At 50.1% G+C, this 17893-nt stretch overlaps 1 protein-coding gene across 7 annotated transcripts in view; it reads right to left on the bottom strand.

The window, feature by feature from the left end:
* Positions 1–17893, bottom strand: part of HDAC5 (histone deacetylase 5) — a 55826-nt gene that overhangs the window by 5885 nt on the left and 32048 nt on the right. For 6 of the 7 annotated variants that reach the window (XM_016191993.2, XM_060203401.1, XM_060203405.1 and 3 more), the window contains 13 exons: positions 13364–13623; positions 13129–13273; positions 12908–13022; positions 12490–12620; positions 12150–12296; positions 11960–12072; positions 11526–11657; positions 11146–11368; positions 8296–8507; positions 7598–7876; positions 6199–6367; positions 440–573; positions 8–128 (listed from right to left, as the gene is read on the bottom strand). In XM_016191993.2, the coding sequence (XP_016047479.1) occupies positions 8–128; positions 440–573; positions 6199–6367; positions 7598–7876; positions 8296–8507; positions 11146–11368; positions 11526–11657; positions 11960–12072; positions 12150–12296; positions 12490–12620; positions 12908–13022; positions 13129–13273; positions 13364–13623 (2181 nt within the window). Of the gene's footprint in view, positions 1–7; positions 129–439; positions 574–6198; positions 6368–7597; positions 7877–8295; positions 8508–11145; positions 11369–11525; positions 11658–11959; positions 12073–12149; positions 12297–12489; positions 12621–12907; positions 13023–13128; positions 13274–13363; positions 13624–16099; positions 16405–17893 lie in introns of all 7 variants that reach the window. The other variant, XM_060203406.1, reaches the window with a different exon arrangement.

The following is a 17893-nucleotide window of genomic DNA, read 5'->3' as shown; positions in this document are numbered from 1 at the left end:
AGCTCACCAAGAAGCTTCTTGCTGTCCAGCTTCTGTCGGTTAAGGGGACTGGTCCCATAGAGCAGGGTGTGGTACTCGGAGTGCACTGTCTGAATTTCATCCAGCGTCGCTTTGCGCCCCCGGATCCGCTGGCAAAGGAAGGGTAGGAGGAGAGACCAGTCGGGGTGGTATGAAGGCTCAGAATGTAAAAGTCTGAAGGTTTTCAAGAAAGTATATGCTAGCCCTCTAGGTAGCCCAGTCCAGGACCCCCTCCCATTCAGTGCGGGTCATGTGAGGAAACAGTAAAAGAGGGATGGATTGGATGGTGGCTGGGAAAATTGTCCTGAGGCCCGGAGTTGAAATGAGGATGCGGAAGAGACAGAGATGTAGTCTTATTGTCAGGGGAAGCACAAATGCTTTGACTGGGTTTGGGGACAGGAGGAAGAAGGAGCTCCCTTACCTCACACTTGCTAAGCAGGCCTGTCTCCTGCAGCCGAGACCAGATGCTCTGGATCCGGCCAGCATGCTCGGGGTGCACATGTGTGTTCCCACACATACACTGGTGCTTAAGCATGAATGTGTCGTAGACCACACCTGGGCCAGGAGGACATACCTGTCAGCCAGCACTGCTGGGGCCCAGTGTCAAGGCCTAATGGCCTCCACCCTCAGAGTCCACTGAGGCCTCTCCAGCTCGGGTCCCTCCTCATGGCCACTGCCACCCTGCTCCCACATGCTTGCCCTCTGCTCATTGGAAACTCTTTGCCTCCATTACTGTTGGTTAAGAGCCTTCCTATGCCTCACACCTCAACTAGGCTCCCCTTCATGCTATTTTATCAACAACAAAAAAAAGTTTTTTTTTTTAAATAATTTTGTTAGGTGGGGGTAGACAGCATAGTGGTTATGCAAAGAGACTCTCTTGCCTGAGGCTTCAAAGTCCCAGGTTCAATCCCCTGCACCAACTTAGAAGCCAGAGCTGAGCAGTACTCTGGTAAGAAAAATAATTTTTTGTTGTTACTGATTTTAATTTGATAGCATAGAAAGAAATTGAGAGGGGAAGGGGAGAGAGAGAGAGAGAGACACGGTAGTTCTGTGTCACTGCTTATGAAGGTGGGGACCCTGCAGGTGGGGATGAGGAGTTTGAACCTGAGTCCTTGAGCTTAGTAACATATGAACTCAACCTGTTATGGCACCACTTGGCCCCTTTCCCAAAGACTGTGTATTTATTGACACAAGGTGGGGGGCACAGACAAAAAGAGAGAAAGAAGGCAAATCACCACAGCACTGAAGCTTCCTCCAATATAGGAGCTAGACTTGCACTTGGGCCACGCGCACACTATCCATAAGAGTTATTTTGTTAGTATTTATTTATTTATTTTAGAATTGATTTATTTGGGGGCCAGGTAGTGGTGCACCTGGCTGAATGCACACAGAACCTGGGTTTAAGGCCTTGCTCCCCATCTGCAGGAGGAATATTTCACTAACTGTGAAGCAGGTCTACAGGTGTTTCTATCTCCCCCTCCTTTCTCAATTTCTCTCTGTCCTATAAAATAAAGGGGGGGGGATGGTCGGTGGGAGCACTGGGTTTGTAGTGTCAGCACTGAGCCCCAGTGATAACCCTGGTAGCAATTCAAAAATATATTTTTATTAATAAGGGAGGGGGAGAAAACAGAGTCTCACTCTGGCACATGTGATGCCAGGGTGGAACTCAGGACAGCATGCTTGATAATTTACAGTGTTATCCACTGTGACATTTCCTAGATTTTTTTTTTTTTACATTTATTTATTTATTACTTATTTTTGCCTCCAGGGTTATAGCTTGGGTTCAGTGCCTGCACTACAAATCCTCTGCTCCTGGAGGCCATTTTTCTCATTTTGTTGCCCTTGTTGTAGTTGTTATTGTGAAGCGAACCCCCTGCAGGTGAGAATCTGGGGGCTCGAACTGGGATTCTTATGCCAACCCTCATGCTTTGCACCATGTGCACTTAACCCACTGCGCTACTGCCAAGCCTCCTATTTATTTTTTAACCAGAGCACTGTTCAGCTCTAGTTTATGGTGGTGCGGAGGACTGAACCCGGGACTTTGGAGCCTCAGGCATGAGAGTCTCTTTGCATAACCAGTATGCTATCTACCCCCGTACTAATTTTATTTATTTGACTAGGGTAGGGGAGATAAAGAGGAAGAGAGACAGAGGGATACCTACAGCACTGCTTCACCACTTGTGAAGCTTCCCCCTGCAGGTAGAGACCAGGGGTTTGAATCTGGGTCCTTGCATGCTGTAGTGTATGCACTTAATCACTTAACCAGGTTTATCACTGCCTACTCTCTATCTTTTTTTTTAAATATTTATTTATTCACTTTTGTTGCCCTTGTTTTATTGTTGTAGTTATTACTGTTATTGTTGTCATCGTTGTGGGATAGGACAGAGAGAAATGGAGAGAGGAGGGGAGGATATAGATGGGTAGAAAAAGATAGACACCTGCAGACCTGCTTCACCGCCTGTAAAGCAACTTCCTTGCAGGTGGGGAGCTGGGGGTCTCGAACCGGGATCCTTATGCCAGTCCTTGTGCTTTGCGCCATGCGCGCTTAACCAGCTGTGCTACCGCCTGACTCCGGTTTTTTTTTTTTTTTAAACCCGAGCACTACTCAGCTCTGGCTTATAGTGGAGTCCCAGGTTCACCACCACAAGCCAGAGCTGAACAGTACTCTGGCAATAAATAAATAAATTCCATTCTCAAAAAATATTATTAAAAATCTAAGTATTATGTATTATTGCTGAGCTATCTCCTTTTATTTAGTTTTGTGCCAGTAGGATTATTGCTAGGGCTCAGTACCATATGGTAAATCCACCACTCCTGGAAGCCATTTAAAAGAAATACACTGTATTTACTATTATTTTCTTTTGCATTATCTTTATTTATTGGATAGAGACAGTCAGAAATCGAGAGGGGAGTGATAGACACCTGCAGCACTACTTCACCACCTGCAAAGCTTTCCCCCTGCAGGTAGAACTGGGGGCTCGAACCTGAATCCCTGAGCACTGTAACATGTGTGCTCAACCAGGTGCACCACCACCCAGTTCCTTGTATTTATTTGTTTTTATTATTATATTTTAGTAGGTTTTTTTAAATTTTATGTTTATTTCCCTCCTTTTTTTTTTTTTAACTAGAGCACTGTTCAGCTCTGGCTTATAGTGGTGTGGGGGATTGAACCTGGAACTTTGGAGCCTCAGGCATGAGAGTCTGTTTGCATAACCATCATGCTGTCTCCATCCTATTTTCCCTTTTGTTGTCCTTGTTTTTTATTGTTGTAGTTACTATTGTTGTTACTGATGTTGTCTTTGTTGGATAGGACAGAGAGAAATGGAGAGAGGAGGGCAAGACAGAGGGGGAGAGAAAGATAGACACCTGCAGACCTGCTTCATTGCCTGTGAAGCGACTCCCCTGCAGGTGGGGAGCCGGGGCTCAAACCGGGATCCTTATGCTGGTCCTTATCCTTTCACCACATGCGCTTAACCTGCTGCGCTACCGCCCAACTCCCTGTATTTATTTATTTATTTTATTATTATTTTTTAAGAATTTATTTATTTACTCATGAGAAAGATAGGAGGAGAGAAAGAACCAGACATGACTCTGGTACATGTGCTGCCGGGGATCGAACTCAGGACCTCATGGTTGAGAATCCAATACTTTATCCACTGCGCTGCCTCCCAGGCCACTGTATTTATTTTATTAATAAGAAAAAGAAAGGGCCAGGTGGTGGCCCACCTGATTGAACACACCTGTTACAATGCACAAGGACCCCAGGTTTGAGCCTTGGGTCCCCACTTGCAAGGGGAAAGCTTTGCTAGTGATGGAACAGTGTTGTAGGTATCTCTGTCTCTCTCCCTATTATCCTTTCCCTCTAGATTTCCGGGTGTCTCTATCCAATAAATTTTTTTTAAAAAAAGAAAATAAAAGAGAGATGCTCAGGCAGGGAACTGAACCTGAGACTTTAGAGCCTCTGGCATGAAAGCCCATTTTACATAAACATTATGCTATTTCCCTGTCCTCCTTTTAAAAATTATTATTATTATTGCCTCCAGTGTTATCGCTGGAGCTAGGTGCTGGCACTATGAATCCACTGCTCCTGAAGGCCTTTTTTTCCCCCCTTATATTGGATAGGACACAGAGAAATTGAGAGAGGAAGGGGAAATAGGGAGAGAGACAGATACCAGCAGACCTGCTTCACTGCTTGTGAAGCAATACCTCCTGCAAATGGGGAACTGAGGGCTTGAACTGGGATCTTTGAGCAGGTCAGGTCCTTGTGCTTCGTACTATGTGTGCTTAACCCACTACACCACCACCGACCCCCCTTTTTTAGTTATATTTACTTGATAGAAACAGCCAGTTATCAAGACGGAAGGGGGAGATAGAGGAGAGACAGAGAGACACCTACAAACTTGCTTCACCACTTGTGAAGCTTTCCCCCTGTAGGTGGGGACAGGGGGCTTGAATCCAGGTCCTTGCACATTGTAACATGTACACTCAACCAGCTGTGCTACCACCCAGGCCCTTTTTTCTTTTTGAGAAAGAGAGACATCTTCAGTACTGCTCCATTGCTCCTAAAGCTTTTCTATGCATTTGGGGGCCAGGGGTTTGAAACTGGGTCCTCTTGCATACTACTAGAAGTGTGCATTCTACTGGGTAAACCAACACCCATCCTTTTGACACTAGTTTTGTTTTATTATTTATTTATTTACTTATTCCCTTTTGTTGCCCTTGTTGTTTTATTGTTGTAGTAGTTACTGTTGTTGCTATTAATGTTGTCCTTGTTGGATAGGACAGAGAGAAATGGAGAGAGGAGGGGAAGACAGACAGAGGGAGAGAAAGATAGACACCTGCAGACCTGCTTCACCGCTTGTGAAGTGACTCCCCTGCAGGGGGGGAGCTGGGCGCTTGAACCGGGATCCTTACACCAGTCCTTGTGCTTTTTGCCACCTATGCCTAACCCACTGTGCTACCGCCTGACTCCCATTTTATTATGATTTTTTACCAGACCACTGCTCAGCTCTGGCTAATGGTAGTATTTGGGAACTGAACCTGGAATTTCAGAGTCCTGGGCATAAAAGTCTTTCTGCATAACTATTATGCTGTCTCCCCAGTCCTACACTGGTTTTGATCTCTGTCCCTTCACAATTATTCATCCTTTCACCCATCCTGTCACAGGATCCTATGTGCTGCTCCTTTCCACACCTCTCCCAGTCCAGCCTTTCTCATTTAAACACTCCCCACTGGAAAGATACACCATCCTCAGGCATCAGTGCACAGGGTAGCTTCACACTAAAGACCTTGTTCTTGACAGAGAGAGTGAGGGGGAAACTAGAAGGTCAAGACCCAACTGAAACAGCTGGCTCCTTCCAGCTTGTGTTCTACTCTGGGGCTTATCCAATGGTGGTACAAGAACAGGTCCCTCAAAGGCAATGGGGTAAGGATGTGAAGAAGACAAGTGCAAGGCCGAGTCCGAGTTTGAACCATGCTGCCTGGGGAAGCTCCACAGATAGTGGGGCAATGCTATAGTATCTCTCCCATTCTATCTGAAATAAACAATGAAAAAAGTCACCGTGAGGGAGTCGGGTAACACAGCGGGTTAAGTGCAGGTGGCGTAAAGCAAAAGGACCTGCATAAGGATCCCGGTTCAAGCCCCCGGCTTTCCACCTGCAGGGGAGTCGCTTCACAAGCAGTGAAGCATGTCTGCAGGTCTGCAGGTGTCTCTCTTTCTCTCCCCCCGTCTTCCCCTCCTCTCTCCAGTTCTCTCTGTCCTATCCGAAAACGAGGACAAGAATAACTACAACAATAAAACAAGGGCAACAAAAGTGAATAAATAAATAAATATTAAAAAAAAAAGTCACCATGGGAGCAGTGAAACTGCATGCATGAGGCCCCAGCACTACAGAGAAAGTGGGGGGTGAAGCATATATATGTACACACACACACACACACACACACACACACACATCCCTGGAAGGTAGGGAAAGACGCTTATCAGATGCTGCAACTACTGCCACAGGTGCTGAGGTGCACAGCAGAGAAGGCCTCTTTCCTCCCTACGGGGCACCCTGATGGGCTCTAAAAATCCCTCCGGGGCAGGGCTCTATCTATGCAGTTGCCTACCCACCCCCCAGGGGGCTGAATACCAAGACAGGCCCATGATACACAGTAGGCCAGAACTATGAGACCCACCTGTAGTGAAGAGGTGCTTGGTGGGCTGGTCTGGGGGGCTCTTCATGCCCCCAGGGGCAGCAGGTGAGGACTGGGTGCGGCCCAGGGCCTGGTGGGGCACAGTGGCCAGGCTGAGGGGTGCTTGATACACTTGTAGAGGCTGCAGTTGCTGCTGGGTATCTGAAAACACCTGGGAAGGAAGGGTGGGTGGAGCTTGGGTGAGGATGTGAGGGCAAAGGCCTGCTGGGAGGGGTTCCTAAGCCAGTCCTCCTCTTTCAAACCTCCTCCTCCCACCTTCTCCCTCCAGGGACAGAAGACTCTCCAGAGTCCTGCCAGCTCCATCAGAGGATGTGATGAATCATGCGGAGCAGCACTGAGGTAAGTGGCTGCGGGGGGGGGGGGGGGGGGGGGCGTGAGAGGGGGTGGGATGAGTCAGGCCCAGAGGGCTTGGCTATCTCCGCAATGAATGGATGCTCGCTAGGAGCGGGGCAGACTGTAGTAACAGTGGGGGCGTGTGTGTACATGCGCACGGGCATGCACTGAGACCTACACATAAACGGCCCTACGCAGGCAGAAACGTAGATACACACAGGCCACGTGGGCATCCACACACAGCAGACAGGCGGGGGCAGGCACAGGCACAGGCACAGGGAGGGGCTGACAGATAGGCTGCAGTGGCTCTGAGCCCCTCCTCCTCCCCTTAGGCTCTCTTTAGAAAGCCATCCCCCTCCTGGTGTATTGCACCAAAGGGTGGGGGGAGAGAGTACAAGTCCTGGAAAAGGATGATAGAGGACCTAGTGGGGGTTGTATTGTGTGGAAAACTGAGATGTTATGCATGTACAAACTATTGTATTTACTGCCAAATGTAAAATATTAATCCCCCAATAAAGAAAAAAAGAAAAAAGTGGCCCGGGAAGTGGCGCAGTGGATAGAGCATTGGACTCTCAAGCATGAGGTCCTGAGTCTAACCCCGGGCAGCACATGTACTAGGGTGCTGTCTGGTTCTTTCTCTCCTCCTGTCTTTTTCATTAATAAATAAATAAAATCTAGAAACTATTGTATTTACTGTTGAATGTAAAACATTAATTCCCCAATAAAGAAATTAAATAAATAAATAAAATAATATACAGTACAAAAAAAACAATACCAGGAACAAAAAGTTATGCAAATTGACACTCTGACTTACCTATCACTAAGAACATGTACTCCATAAAAATAAATAAATAAATAAATAAAGTCTTTATCCACTGTGCTACCTCCCGGACCATAAATAAGATCTTAAAAAATAAAGTCAGAAAGCAAGCAAGCCATCCCTCCCTGCACAGCCTGGAAACTGCTGACTGGTGATGGTGAAGGGGGTGGTACTGCAAAGGGGGAGGACAGTGGGGTCATGATCACGCCTTGGAAGGAAAGGTGGCACCTTTTTGTAAGCAGCACTGGATTCCTCCAAATCAGGACCCTCCTCGGAACCACTCTCGCCCTCCTCATCCTTGACTTGGATGCAGTCTTCCTCTTCATCTTCTCCTTCCTCCTCCTCCTCCAGGTCTTCCTGTGTGCTTTCACTCTCTGTGGAGCCCTCTCTGGGTATGGCCAGGCCCCCATCTCCCAGAAAGACCTCCTGCTGCTCTGTTAGCTCCTCCTCTGTCTCCTCTGGGTGGGTAGTGGGCTGCCTAGACAACTCCCCAGTCTTGGTGAGGATCTGGGAATGGAGCAGAGGGGGGATTCGTGAGTTGCAGGGGTGGGTCACCTATGGCCCAAGTGGGTCTATCCTTCTCTTGCCTCTCTATACCAGCCCACAGAGCTTCTATGCACTTTTTTTTTTTTTTTTTTTTTTTAAGATAGAGGCAGAGAGAGGTAGGTATCACACCACTGAAGCTTCCTTTAGTATGGTGGGGGCCAGGCTTGAACCTGGGTTGTGCACATGGCATAGCAGTGCACTATCCAAGTGAGCTATTTCACTAGCCCCTGTGCAAATTAGGAAACAAAACAAGGTAGCTCCTCTGAGCACACTGCAACCTGCAAGCCAGGCAGTGGCTGGGGGCTTCAGTCCCACTCCCTTTCAGGCAGCCTGGCACCAGTCTGGGGCCTGCCTCCACAACAGCCCCAGGCTCAGCTCACCTTGCCCAGCTGCAGCTGCTGCTGCTTCTGCTTCTCCAGAAACTGCTGGTGCTGCTGCTGCATGACCAGCTGCTGCAGGGCCTGGGGGCTCTGGGGAAGCGGTGAGGACTGAGTGCGGCTTAGGGGCCGGTGCCGAGGAAGTTTGCCCACCGTCCGCATGCTTGTGGCCAAGCGTTCGCCTGTTACCAGTGGGGACTGACCGTGGATTGGCACTGTGGACGGGGGGGAGACAGAATAAGCATCAGAGTACCCCACTCCCAATCCCACTCTGACTATCCTGTTCTAGGAGTACCTCTACCGACATACTCAGGAAAAGTCTAAGAGCACCTGGAGCTTTCTACTCCCCAAATGTGAACTCCCCAACTGCAACAAGACCCCCCACACACACGTCATGGATGTGGGTCCCACCAGTCTGGGAAGCCTGGGGGTCAGGATGACATGTCATTTAAGCAGGCCACCCTCATCTGCCATTAGCTCCTTAAAAAAGTTGACTGTCCAAAGCTACGCTATTCAGTCCCACTGCTACCAGCCACTGGTGATTGCCAGGCACTTGAAATGTAGCCTGTATAAAGGTGAATGTTGGGTGGACAGAACAGCATAACAGTTATGCAAAGAGACTTTCATGCCTGAGGCTCCAAAGTCCCAGGTTCCTTACCAGTGCTCTGAAAAGAAAAAAGGAAATGTGAAGGGACAGGCACTTCATGAGCAGTGAAGCATGAGCAGGTGTCCTTCTACTCCCATCTCAATTTCTGTCTTATCAAATTAAAAAAAAAAAAAACTAGAAAAGTGGTCCAGGAGGTGGCGCAGTGGATAAAGTTTTAGACTTTCAAGCACAAGGTCTTGAGTTCAGTCCCCGGTAGTACCAAAGTGATGTGAGGTCTTTCTCTTCCTATCTTTCTCATTAATAAATAAATAAAATCTTTTTTTTTCCCTCCAGGGTTATTGCTGGGCTTGGTGCCTGCACAATGAATCCACCGCTCCTGGAGGCCATTTTTCCCCCCTTTTTGTTGCCCTTGTTGTTGTAGCTTTGCTGTGGTTATTATTATTGCCATTGTTGATGTTGTTCGTTGTTGGATAGGACAGAGAGAAATGGAGAGAGGAGGGGAAGACAGAGAGGGGGAGAGAAAGACAGACACCTGCAGACCTGCTTCACCGCCTGTGAAGCAACTCCCCTGCAGGTGGGGAGCTGGGGGCTCGAACCAGGATCCTTACGCTGGTCCCTGTGCTTTGCGCCACATGCACTTAACCCACTGCGCTACCGCCCGACTCCCGTTTTTATCTATTTTTTTTAAGATTTTATTTACTGTTGGGTGGTAGTGCAGTGGGTTAAGTGCATGTGGCGCAAAGCATAGGGACCAGCGTAAGGATCCCGGTTCGAGCCCCCGGCTCCCCACCTGCAGGGGAGTTGCTTCACAGGCGGTGAAGCAGGTCTGCAGGTGTCTGTCTTTCTCTCCCCCTCTCTGTCTTCCCCTCCTCTCTCCATTTCTCTCTGTCCTATCCAACAATGACTACGTCAATAATAACTACAAACAATACAAACTACAAACAAGGGCAACAAAAGTGAGTAAATAAAAAATAGAAAAGAAAAAAATGTGGGGCAGGAAGGTGACTGAATAGCGGAGCACATGCTTTCCATCCGTGGAGCCCTGGGTTCAATCCCTGGTTCTGCACAACCACATATGCCAGAGCAGTGTTTATTTTCTCATAAAACAATGACACCTTTAAGTTGCCTATGCAGCTTGTGTTGCATTTAAGGAATGTTTTGCTTACCTGCAAGGGGACACTTCACAAGTGGTGAAGCAGGGCTGCAGATGTCTATTACTGTCTTTTAAATTTTATTTATTATTATTATTTAAATTTTTTATTATTTTAATTTTATTTACTGGATAGAGACAGCCAGAAATCAAGAGGGAAGGGGGTGATAGAGAGGGAGAGACAGAGAGTCACCCGCAACACTGCTTCACCACTTGCAAAGCATTTCCCCTACAGGTGGGGACTGGGGGCTCAAATCTGGGTCCTTGCACATTGTAACATGTGCCCTTAATCAGGTGTGCCACCACCTGGCCCCCATTATTTATTTATTATTGGGTACAAACAGAAAGAAATTGAGGGGGGGAGATACAGAGAAGGAAAGAGATAGATAGATAGAGAGAGAGACCTGCAGACCTGCTTCACCACTTGTGAAGCTTTCCCACCTGTAGGTGGGGACCAGGGGCTTGAGCCCTGGTCCTTGTGCACTGTAGTATGTGTGCTAAACCAGGTGCGCCACTGCCTGGCCCCTCTATCTTTCTCTCTCAATCTCTCTACCTCTGTCAATTTCTCTTTGTCTTGTCAAATAAAGTAAGAAAAAAAAAAAAAAGGAAAAAATGGTTGCCAGGACCAGTGGATTTGTAGTGCTGGCGCTGAGCCCCAGCAATAATCCTGGTGGCAATGAAAGAAAGAAAGAAAGAAAAAAAGAAAGAAAGGAAGGAAGGAAGGAAGGAAGGAAGGGAGGGAGGGAAAGAAAGGGAACTGGGTGGTGGTGCACCTGGTTGAGTGCACGTTACAGTGTGCAAGGACCTGGTTCAAGCCCTGGACCCCACCTGCAGGGAAAGCTTCATGAGTGGTGAAGAGGGTTGCAGGTGTCTCTCTATCTCCCCTTCCCTGGGTTGCTGTGCTGCATTTCTACTAGACAGCCTGGCTCTGGGAGCTTCACAAAGGCATCAGCAACCCTGCAGAAAAGTGCCTGGCATGCTGTGGGTATTCAACAGTGTTTGCAGAATGCAGAAGAACACCCGTCTCTGAGCTGGAGGGCATTCCTAGCTGCTTCTCCCAGATGGCTGGCACATGCAAGACTGCTCGCCCACTCACCAGCAATGAGGGTGCTCTGCTGTCGGGCCTGTTCCAGCAGCAGCACATGCTGCAGCAGCGAGGCATGCCCGTGGGGGCTGGTGTCACCCTCTAACGTCACGCCCAGCAGGCAGCCCGGGATAGAGGATGTGCTCATGAACTTGCCGGTCAGTGCGCCACCCTGCCGCAGGGACTGGAGAGCCTGTCTCTCGGCCTCCTGTTGTGTTGACAGCTTTGGGGAGGCCTGAGAGGGAAGAAGAGGAAGCAGAGCTGAAAGAGTTCATACTGTCTCCATTCCTGGCAATTTTGGTCCAGCAATCCCATCTACCCTTTGTCTATCCCCCAACTCTGGGGAGGCAAAAACCTGACACCACAGGACAGGGCAAGTGCCTCATACTCACAGTGAGGTGCGAGTTGGTGACAGTAACCGTGGCCTGCAGCCCTAGGGAGATGTTGGGCAGAGAGGGAGACGTGTAGAGGCTGAACTGGTTGGGGGAGCTGTCCAGAGGGAGGGCTCGGTGCTGGGGGAGCATCTGGGGAGCAGTCCAGAGAGACAGATATGAGAACAGGCAAAGGAGGCCACGAGGTGGAGGCAAGGCCAAGGGTTCTGCATGATGCTCCACCCCACCCGGGCCCCCACCTGGGGGGGAGGACTGAGAGATCAAAGTCCTTCAAAGGGCCATGGAACAGATTCTACTTCAGGTCAACACATCTCTTCAGCCTGTCTATGCAGGCTGTGTCCTGCCAGGCACTCAGTGAGACAAAACCGGAAGAAGCTGCCCTCCTTCTAGGGCCAAGGGAGCAGCTCTGGCCCACCCAGCCCAGCAGCCTATACCTCAGTTGGGATGTTGGGGACTGAGCCAGTAAAGCCATTCTCAGCGATAGTGCTGTGGGAGCTGTTGGGAGAGCTGGGGCCGGAGCCTGGTGCACTGTTACATACTGACGACACTGCAAGAGAAGTGTCCGTTACCTGAGCCTGCCTAGAGCAACCTCCAGATGGACAGGGACAGGAGAAGAGTCCTTACCCCCAGGTCCAGCCCCTGTAATCTCAACAGCTCTCTTCTTAAAGGTGCTGATGACAGTCCCATCCTTGCGACGCAGGAGAGGACTGCTTCTCCGCTCAGCCACCTTTTGTTTTAGCCTTGAACGTACTTTCAAGTTGGGTTCAGAGGCTGTTGGAAGAAGGTAGCCAAGGCTCAACAACAGACACACACACACACACACACACACACACACACACACACACACACACACACACACACACACCTCTATCTACAGCCCACTTGTGGCCTGGCCTGACAGCCAGCCTAACCCCTGTATAATCCGCCAGCTGTGTTCTGGAGATTGGGCTGGGCATTCTCTCACCTGTTTTGCGGAGGGGGAAGTCATCTCGGCTGTCATAGGGCCCAAGCAAAGGCAGTTTGTAGGAGGGAGGCGTCCCAGGGGGGCCACTCTGGGGAGGGGAACTCTGGTCCAAAGAAGCATGGTGGGCTCCCCTGAGGGGGTAGGGATAGAAACAGGTCTAGGCTATCACTCAGTCAGCTAGACCTAGCACCCTCCAATCTACTTTTTTTTTTTTCAAACATGAACTTTAGCTTTTTAAGCAATCTATATTTATAAAACATCTGTTGCATGTAGGGAGAGGAAATGAAGGGGGCCTGGGGGAGGAGAGAAACCAAGGGTGGGAGTTTTATGGTCTTGTGCCCTGATAGAGATTATAGGGCCCGGCTGTGACTTTGGGGAGTAGCCCCTGGCCATCCTGCAGCCTGCTGAGGGCCATTACCAGCACTTGGGATGCTGTGGGAGGGAATGGTTGAGGCCGCCTGGTGTGGGCTCCTTTGACTTTGACAGGAGGAATTCCTGGAGCCTCAGCTTCACCTCAGTGCTGGCGATGGCACCTGCGGGACAAGGTACAGCTGACCTGGATGCTTGGGGCCAGAAGCCCATAGCTGGGGATGGGGGTGGCTGGGGGTACAGCAGGCACCAGAAGGCCCCCCGCCTTACTCTCTTTGCTCTTCTCCTTGTTGCGCAGGATGAGCAGCTGCTGCTCCAGCCGCTGCTTCTCCAGCTCCTCCTGCCGCTGTTGCTCCCGCTGTCGCTGCTGTTCAAGCTCCTGCTGCCTCTTGGCTGCCAGCATCTCCTGCTGCTGCTGCAGGAATGTAGAGGAGAGGGAAGCTAGGTGAGCCAAGTTCGGGCAGGACTCAGAGGTCTGGGTGGCCCCAGCACCTCCCTCACTCACCTTGAGGTGCTTCTGCAGCTGGACCTCATGCTGCCGTGTCAGGTGGTCGTGCTGTTTCTGGAACTCGGCGAACAGGAGCTGCTTCTGCAGCTGCTGCTGCTGCTTCAGTGCCAGGAGCTCCTGCTGCAATTGCTGCTCACGCAACGCGGGGTCTACGGGGCCTGCCAGAGCACCCCGCAGCTCCACAGGGCTGGGGCTGCCTCCACTCCCACTTCCCAAGGAGCTGGGCATGGCTCCTGTCAGCACTGGCTTCACCTCGACTGCAGGGGAAAAGACAAGGAATCAATGGGCTTTCTCTCAGATTCTCCTCCCTACACTCCTCCCCAAATCCCAGTATCCCAGTGAGGCCTGGGACTTAGAAAGACACTAGGCAGGGGCTACAGGCCCAGAAGGAGATAGCCACATCCCTCTGCTCTGTGGATATAGCCTCCGTCTTCACTAAGTTACACTGAGGCCATGAACTTTAATAAGATAATGTGCCTAAGTGTAAAGGATGGTACCCGGAATACTCCATGTTGAGTTGATACTGTCATTGATAGTTTATGCCACTGGGCATTATTTTTTTAAAGAGGATTGGCCGGTGAAGTAGGTCACTTGAGTAGTGCAGTTCTGCCATGTATGCAACCCTGTTTCGTGTTTTGGTCTCTTTCTCTCTGCCTCTATGAGAGAGATTGGAGGGTGGAGGGAGGTGAGGAGGGAGGAAGAAGCAGTATAGCACCGTTCTGCCACATGTGAAGTTTTCTCCCTGCAGGTGGGGGCCTGGAGCTTGAACCTGAGTCCTCACATGTGTAAATGTGAGGTCTACTGGGTGCACCATCACCATGTCCTACATCACTGGGTATTTTGTGAGTTACTTTACTGATGAGGAAATGGAAGTTTAAGTGACTGACCCAAGTCTTCTTCCCCATCTCACAACACTCCACATTCCCAGCTAAGCTGCCTATATACTAGAAGATAAACTAAGGCACAGAAATGATTTCTAGAACTGACAGAGCTGGTTGAGTCACGGACCTCAGTTAACATGGGGGCCCAATAGCTGTCTGTCTCTGCAGGAACAGGAGGCCAGGGAAAGGGGTGCAGGGCTGCACCAAGCCAGAAACAGGAGGGGGCTGGGAGGCAGACTAGCTTCCTTTGCTGGATTATCTCCTTTCAACAGTTTTATTGTAATTACCCTGAAAATGCCGCTATATATAGAGTGAGCCAAACAGCAGCTGTGCCTGGGGGGAGGGGGAATGAGAGAATGGGCGGGCAGGCTCAGGGAGGAGGTGGGAGGAGGAGACAGGAAAGGAAAGGGAATCAGACAGGAAGGGGGGGCTGGCATGGAGTTGAGGCAGAGATCTCAGAACTCCAGGCCCAGAGAAAGCCTGCCGAAAGGAGAATGTGCAAAGCCTGCTAGGCCCCCACACCTAGGGTCTGGGGCACCAGGGAATGGCAAAAATTCCAACTGAGTGGGCTTATGGGAAGGCAGGGTCTCAATCTCTCGATCCTTGTACACTGTCCTCTGGTCACTGAATGTCACTCCCCACCACTGCCTTATGGTTGCCAGGGTAACTGGGCAAACACCACAATGGCAGGGAGCCCCCAAAGCCTAGCCTACACCCCATAAAGCCTCCTGACTGCCAACAGGAAAGAGAAGGCTGGGAAGGAGGAAGTGAGAGGCTGGGCCAACACTTCATGTTTCTTTTCCATTTCTTTCTCCAAAGAAAGTCCTCACTTTCCTTACTTCATTCTATGAAGGCCAGAGAGAAGCTGGAGAAACTCAGGCTTTCCTGAAGAAGGAAAAACCCATCTTCCCACCAGTTGCCACTAACTCCCTCCCTCATAGCACAGCCCACCACCATAGGAGTGGAAGAGGCCTGAGATAAGGGGCAAGCGGCTAAAAGACAGGCCTGTTTCTCTCCAAGGAGCATGCAGTGTCTGAGTACCCAGGAAGCAAGGGCAAGATCTGCTGAGGGGCTAGGTCCCATAGGCTCAAGCTGAACACTGCCTCTGGACCCAGCTAGAATGGGAAAGAGGCAAAGCCAAAGCAGAATCTCAGTTCTCACACACCCCTTCTCCTCCCCCATGCTGCTTCCCACCACCACCACCCTTCCTCAGGACTGCTAGGCACATTCCTCTGTGGTTTGCCCACCAGCCATACTGACGACTCTGCGGCTACCAGGCCAGAGCCACATCTACAAGAGTGGTCAGATGTGGCCAGGAGGGTGGGGGGAGACACACACACACACACACACACACACACACACACACACACACACACACACACACACACACACACGCTTATTTTGCTTCCTAAGCCATCTCCCTCCCCAGCTCTAGGAGGAAGGCCCTTGGAAACTACAGAGACTTTCTGTAGATGGCTAACCCCAGCCCAATAGCAAGGAGCCAGCATCCAGCTTGGAGTGTTTCCTAGAGATGCCCAACAAGACCTCAAGCAGCCTGGAGAGTTTTCTGTTCTAGGCAAAGCTGGCTGGGCCCATGGAACTCTGCTTCAGCCTGCTGCTCCCAATAGCGCACTGGGGCTATGAGAGCCGGATGCCAGCTCGCCTGCTCAGGGAAAGGCAGGAGCCAATCACTCTTGGCTCCCAACAGATAATCCTTACTGGGACTGGAGCAGCCACCAGCAGCACCAGATTCCCTTGAAAAAGACCTGCGAATGAGGGAGGGCCTGAGTTCAGGTGAGGGGAGTCTCCCAACTGGGCTCCCACAGGGCAGCCTCTACCACAGCAAAGATACCTGACATTGGTATGCAGATGGAGGGGCCACCAAGGGAAACCACTGATAATCCTGGTCCTCACAGGAAGCATGGTAGAGTATAGTAGTCCTGGACAGGAGATAGTATCCCAGGAGCTGCTAGGGAAGACTCTGGCTTCTTCAAAGGTGGAAGGGTTGGAGGCTGAAGTCAGGGAGATGGCATGGGGAGAAGGGCTGTCATGGAGCCTGTAAAGTATGGCTGGTCTCACACCCCCTTGAGGATCTGTGCTCTCTACAAGCTTGGTAAAGCAGAGCAGGTAGCAGTGGCTGCCATCAAAGCCAGGCACCTGGAGGGGAAGAGGGTGTGTCAGGAGAGGAGGAGACTCAAGGCCACCTCCTGGTGGATCAAAAGAAGTGGTAGGGAGTCGGGCGGTAGCGCAGCGGGTTAAGCTCACGTGGCGCAAAGCACAAGGACCGGCATAAGGATCCCAGTTCCAGTCCCCGGCTCCCCACCTGCAGGGGAGTCGCTTCACAGGCAGTGAAGCAGGTCTGCAGGTGTCTATCTTGCTCTCCCCCTCTCTGTCTTCCCCTCCTCTCTCCATTTCTCTCTGTCCTATCCAACAACAATGGCATCAATAACAACAATAACTACAACAACAATAAAACAAACAAGGGCAACAAAAAGGAAATAAATACATATTAAAAAATCTTAAAAAAAAAAAAAAAAGAAGTGGTAGGGAGTCGGGCGGTAGCACAGTGGGCTAAGTACAGGTGGCGCAAAGCACAAGGACCGGTCTAAGGATCCTGGTTCGAGTCCCCGGCTCCCCATCTGCAGGTGTCTTTCTCTCCCCCTCTCTGTCTTCTCCTCTTCTCTCCATTTCTCTCTGTCCTATCCAACAACAACGACATCAATAACAACAACAATAATAATTACAACAATAAAACAAGGACAACAAAAGGGAATAAATAAATACATATTTAGGGAGTCGGGCTGTAGTGCAGCAGGCTAAGTGCAGGTGGCGCAAAGCACAAGGACCGGCATAAGGATCCTGGTTCGAACCCCGGCTCCCCACCTGCAGGGGAGTCGCTTCACAGGCGGTGAAGCAGGTCTGCAGGTGTCTATCTTTCTCTCCTCCTCTCTGTCTTCCCCTCCCTCTCTCCATTTCTCTCTGTCCTATCCAACAACGACAACAACAATAATAACTACAACAATAAAACAACAAGGGCAACAAAAGGGAATAAATAAAATAAATATAAAAAATTTTTTAAAATAAATAAATAAATACATATTTAAAAAAAGTTTAAAAGTGGGAGAACTCTGGAAAGGGTAAAGCAGATAGAGATGACAGGCTGGAAAGCTGGCTAGCTTAAGAGCCTCTGGAAAGCTTAGGGGGAGGGACCCCCTAAGAGTACAAGGCCCTGGGTTCTTTCCCCACCCCATGCCTCCTTCTGACAGTGAGCTACAAGGAACAGAAAGGGACTAACCAGTCATATGGGAGTCTCTGCAAAGGGAAGGGTCCAGGTCTAGGCTATGCCAAGCTCTACGCCTTCTGGGGACCCTGTCCCTGCTCCCTGGGAGTGGGGTGTCTCAGGAACAGCAGCATCCTGTACTCTAGCCTTCTGTGCGACCCACCTATGATGCCTCCACGGAGTTAAGTGCAGGTTGTACAAAGCGCAAAGACCAGCATAAGGATCCCGGTTCGAGCTCCTGGCTCCCACCTGCAGGGGAGTTGCTTCACAAGCGATAAAGCAGGTCTGCAGGTGTCTTTCTCTCCCCCCACTACAATGACATCAATAACAACAATAATAACTACAACAATAAAACAACAAGGGTAA

Source organism: Erinaceus europaeus, chromosome 12, assembly GCF_950295315.1.
Source record: "Erinaceus europaeus chromosome 12, mEriEur2.1, whole genome shotgun sequence".
Classification (NCBI taxonomy): Eukaryota; Metazoa; Chordata; class Mammalia; order Eulipotyphla; family Erinaceidae; genus Erinaceus; species Erinaceus europaeus.
The sequence above is the reverse complement of the archived record's forward strand: the minus strand, read 5'-3'. Positions and strand labels throughout refer to the sequence as shown.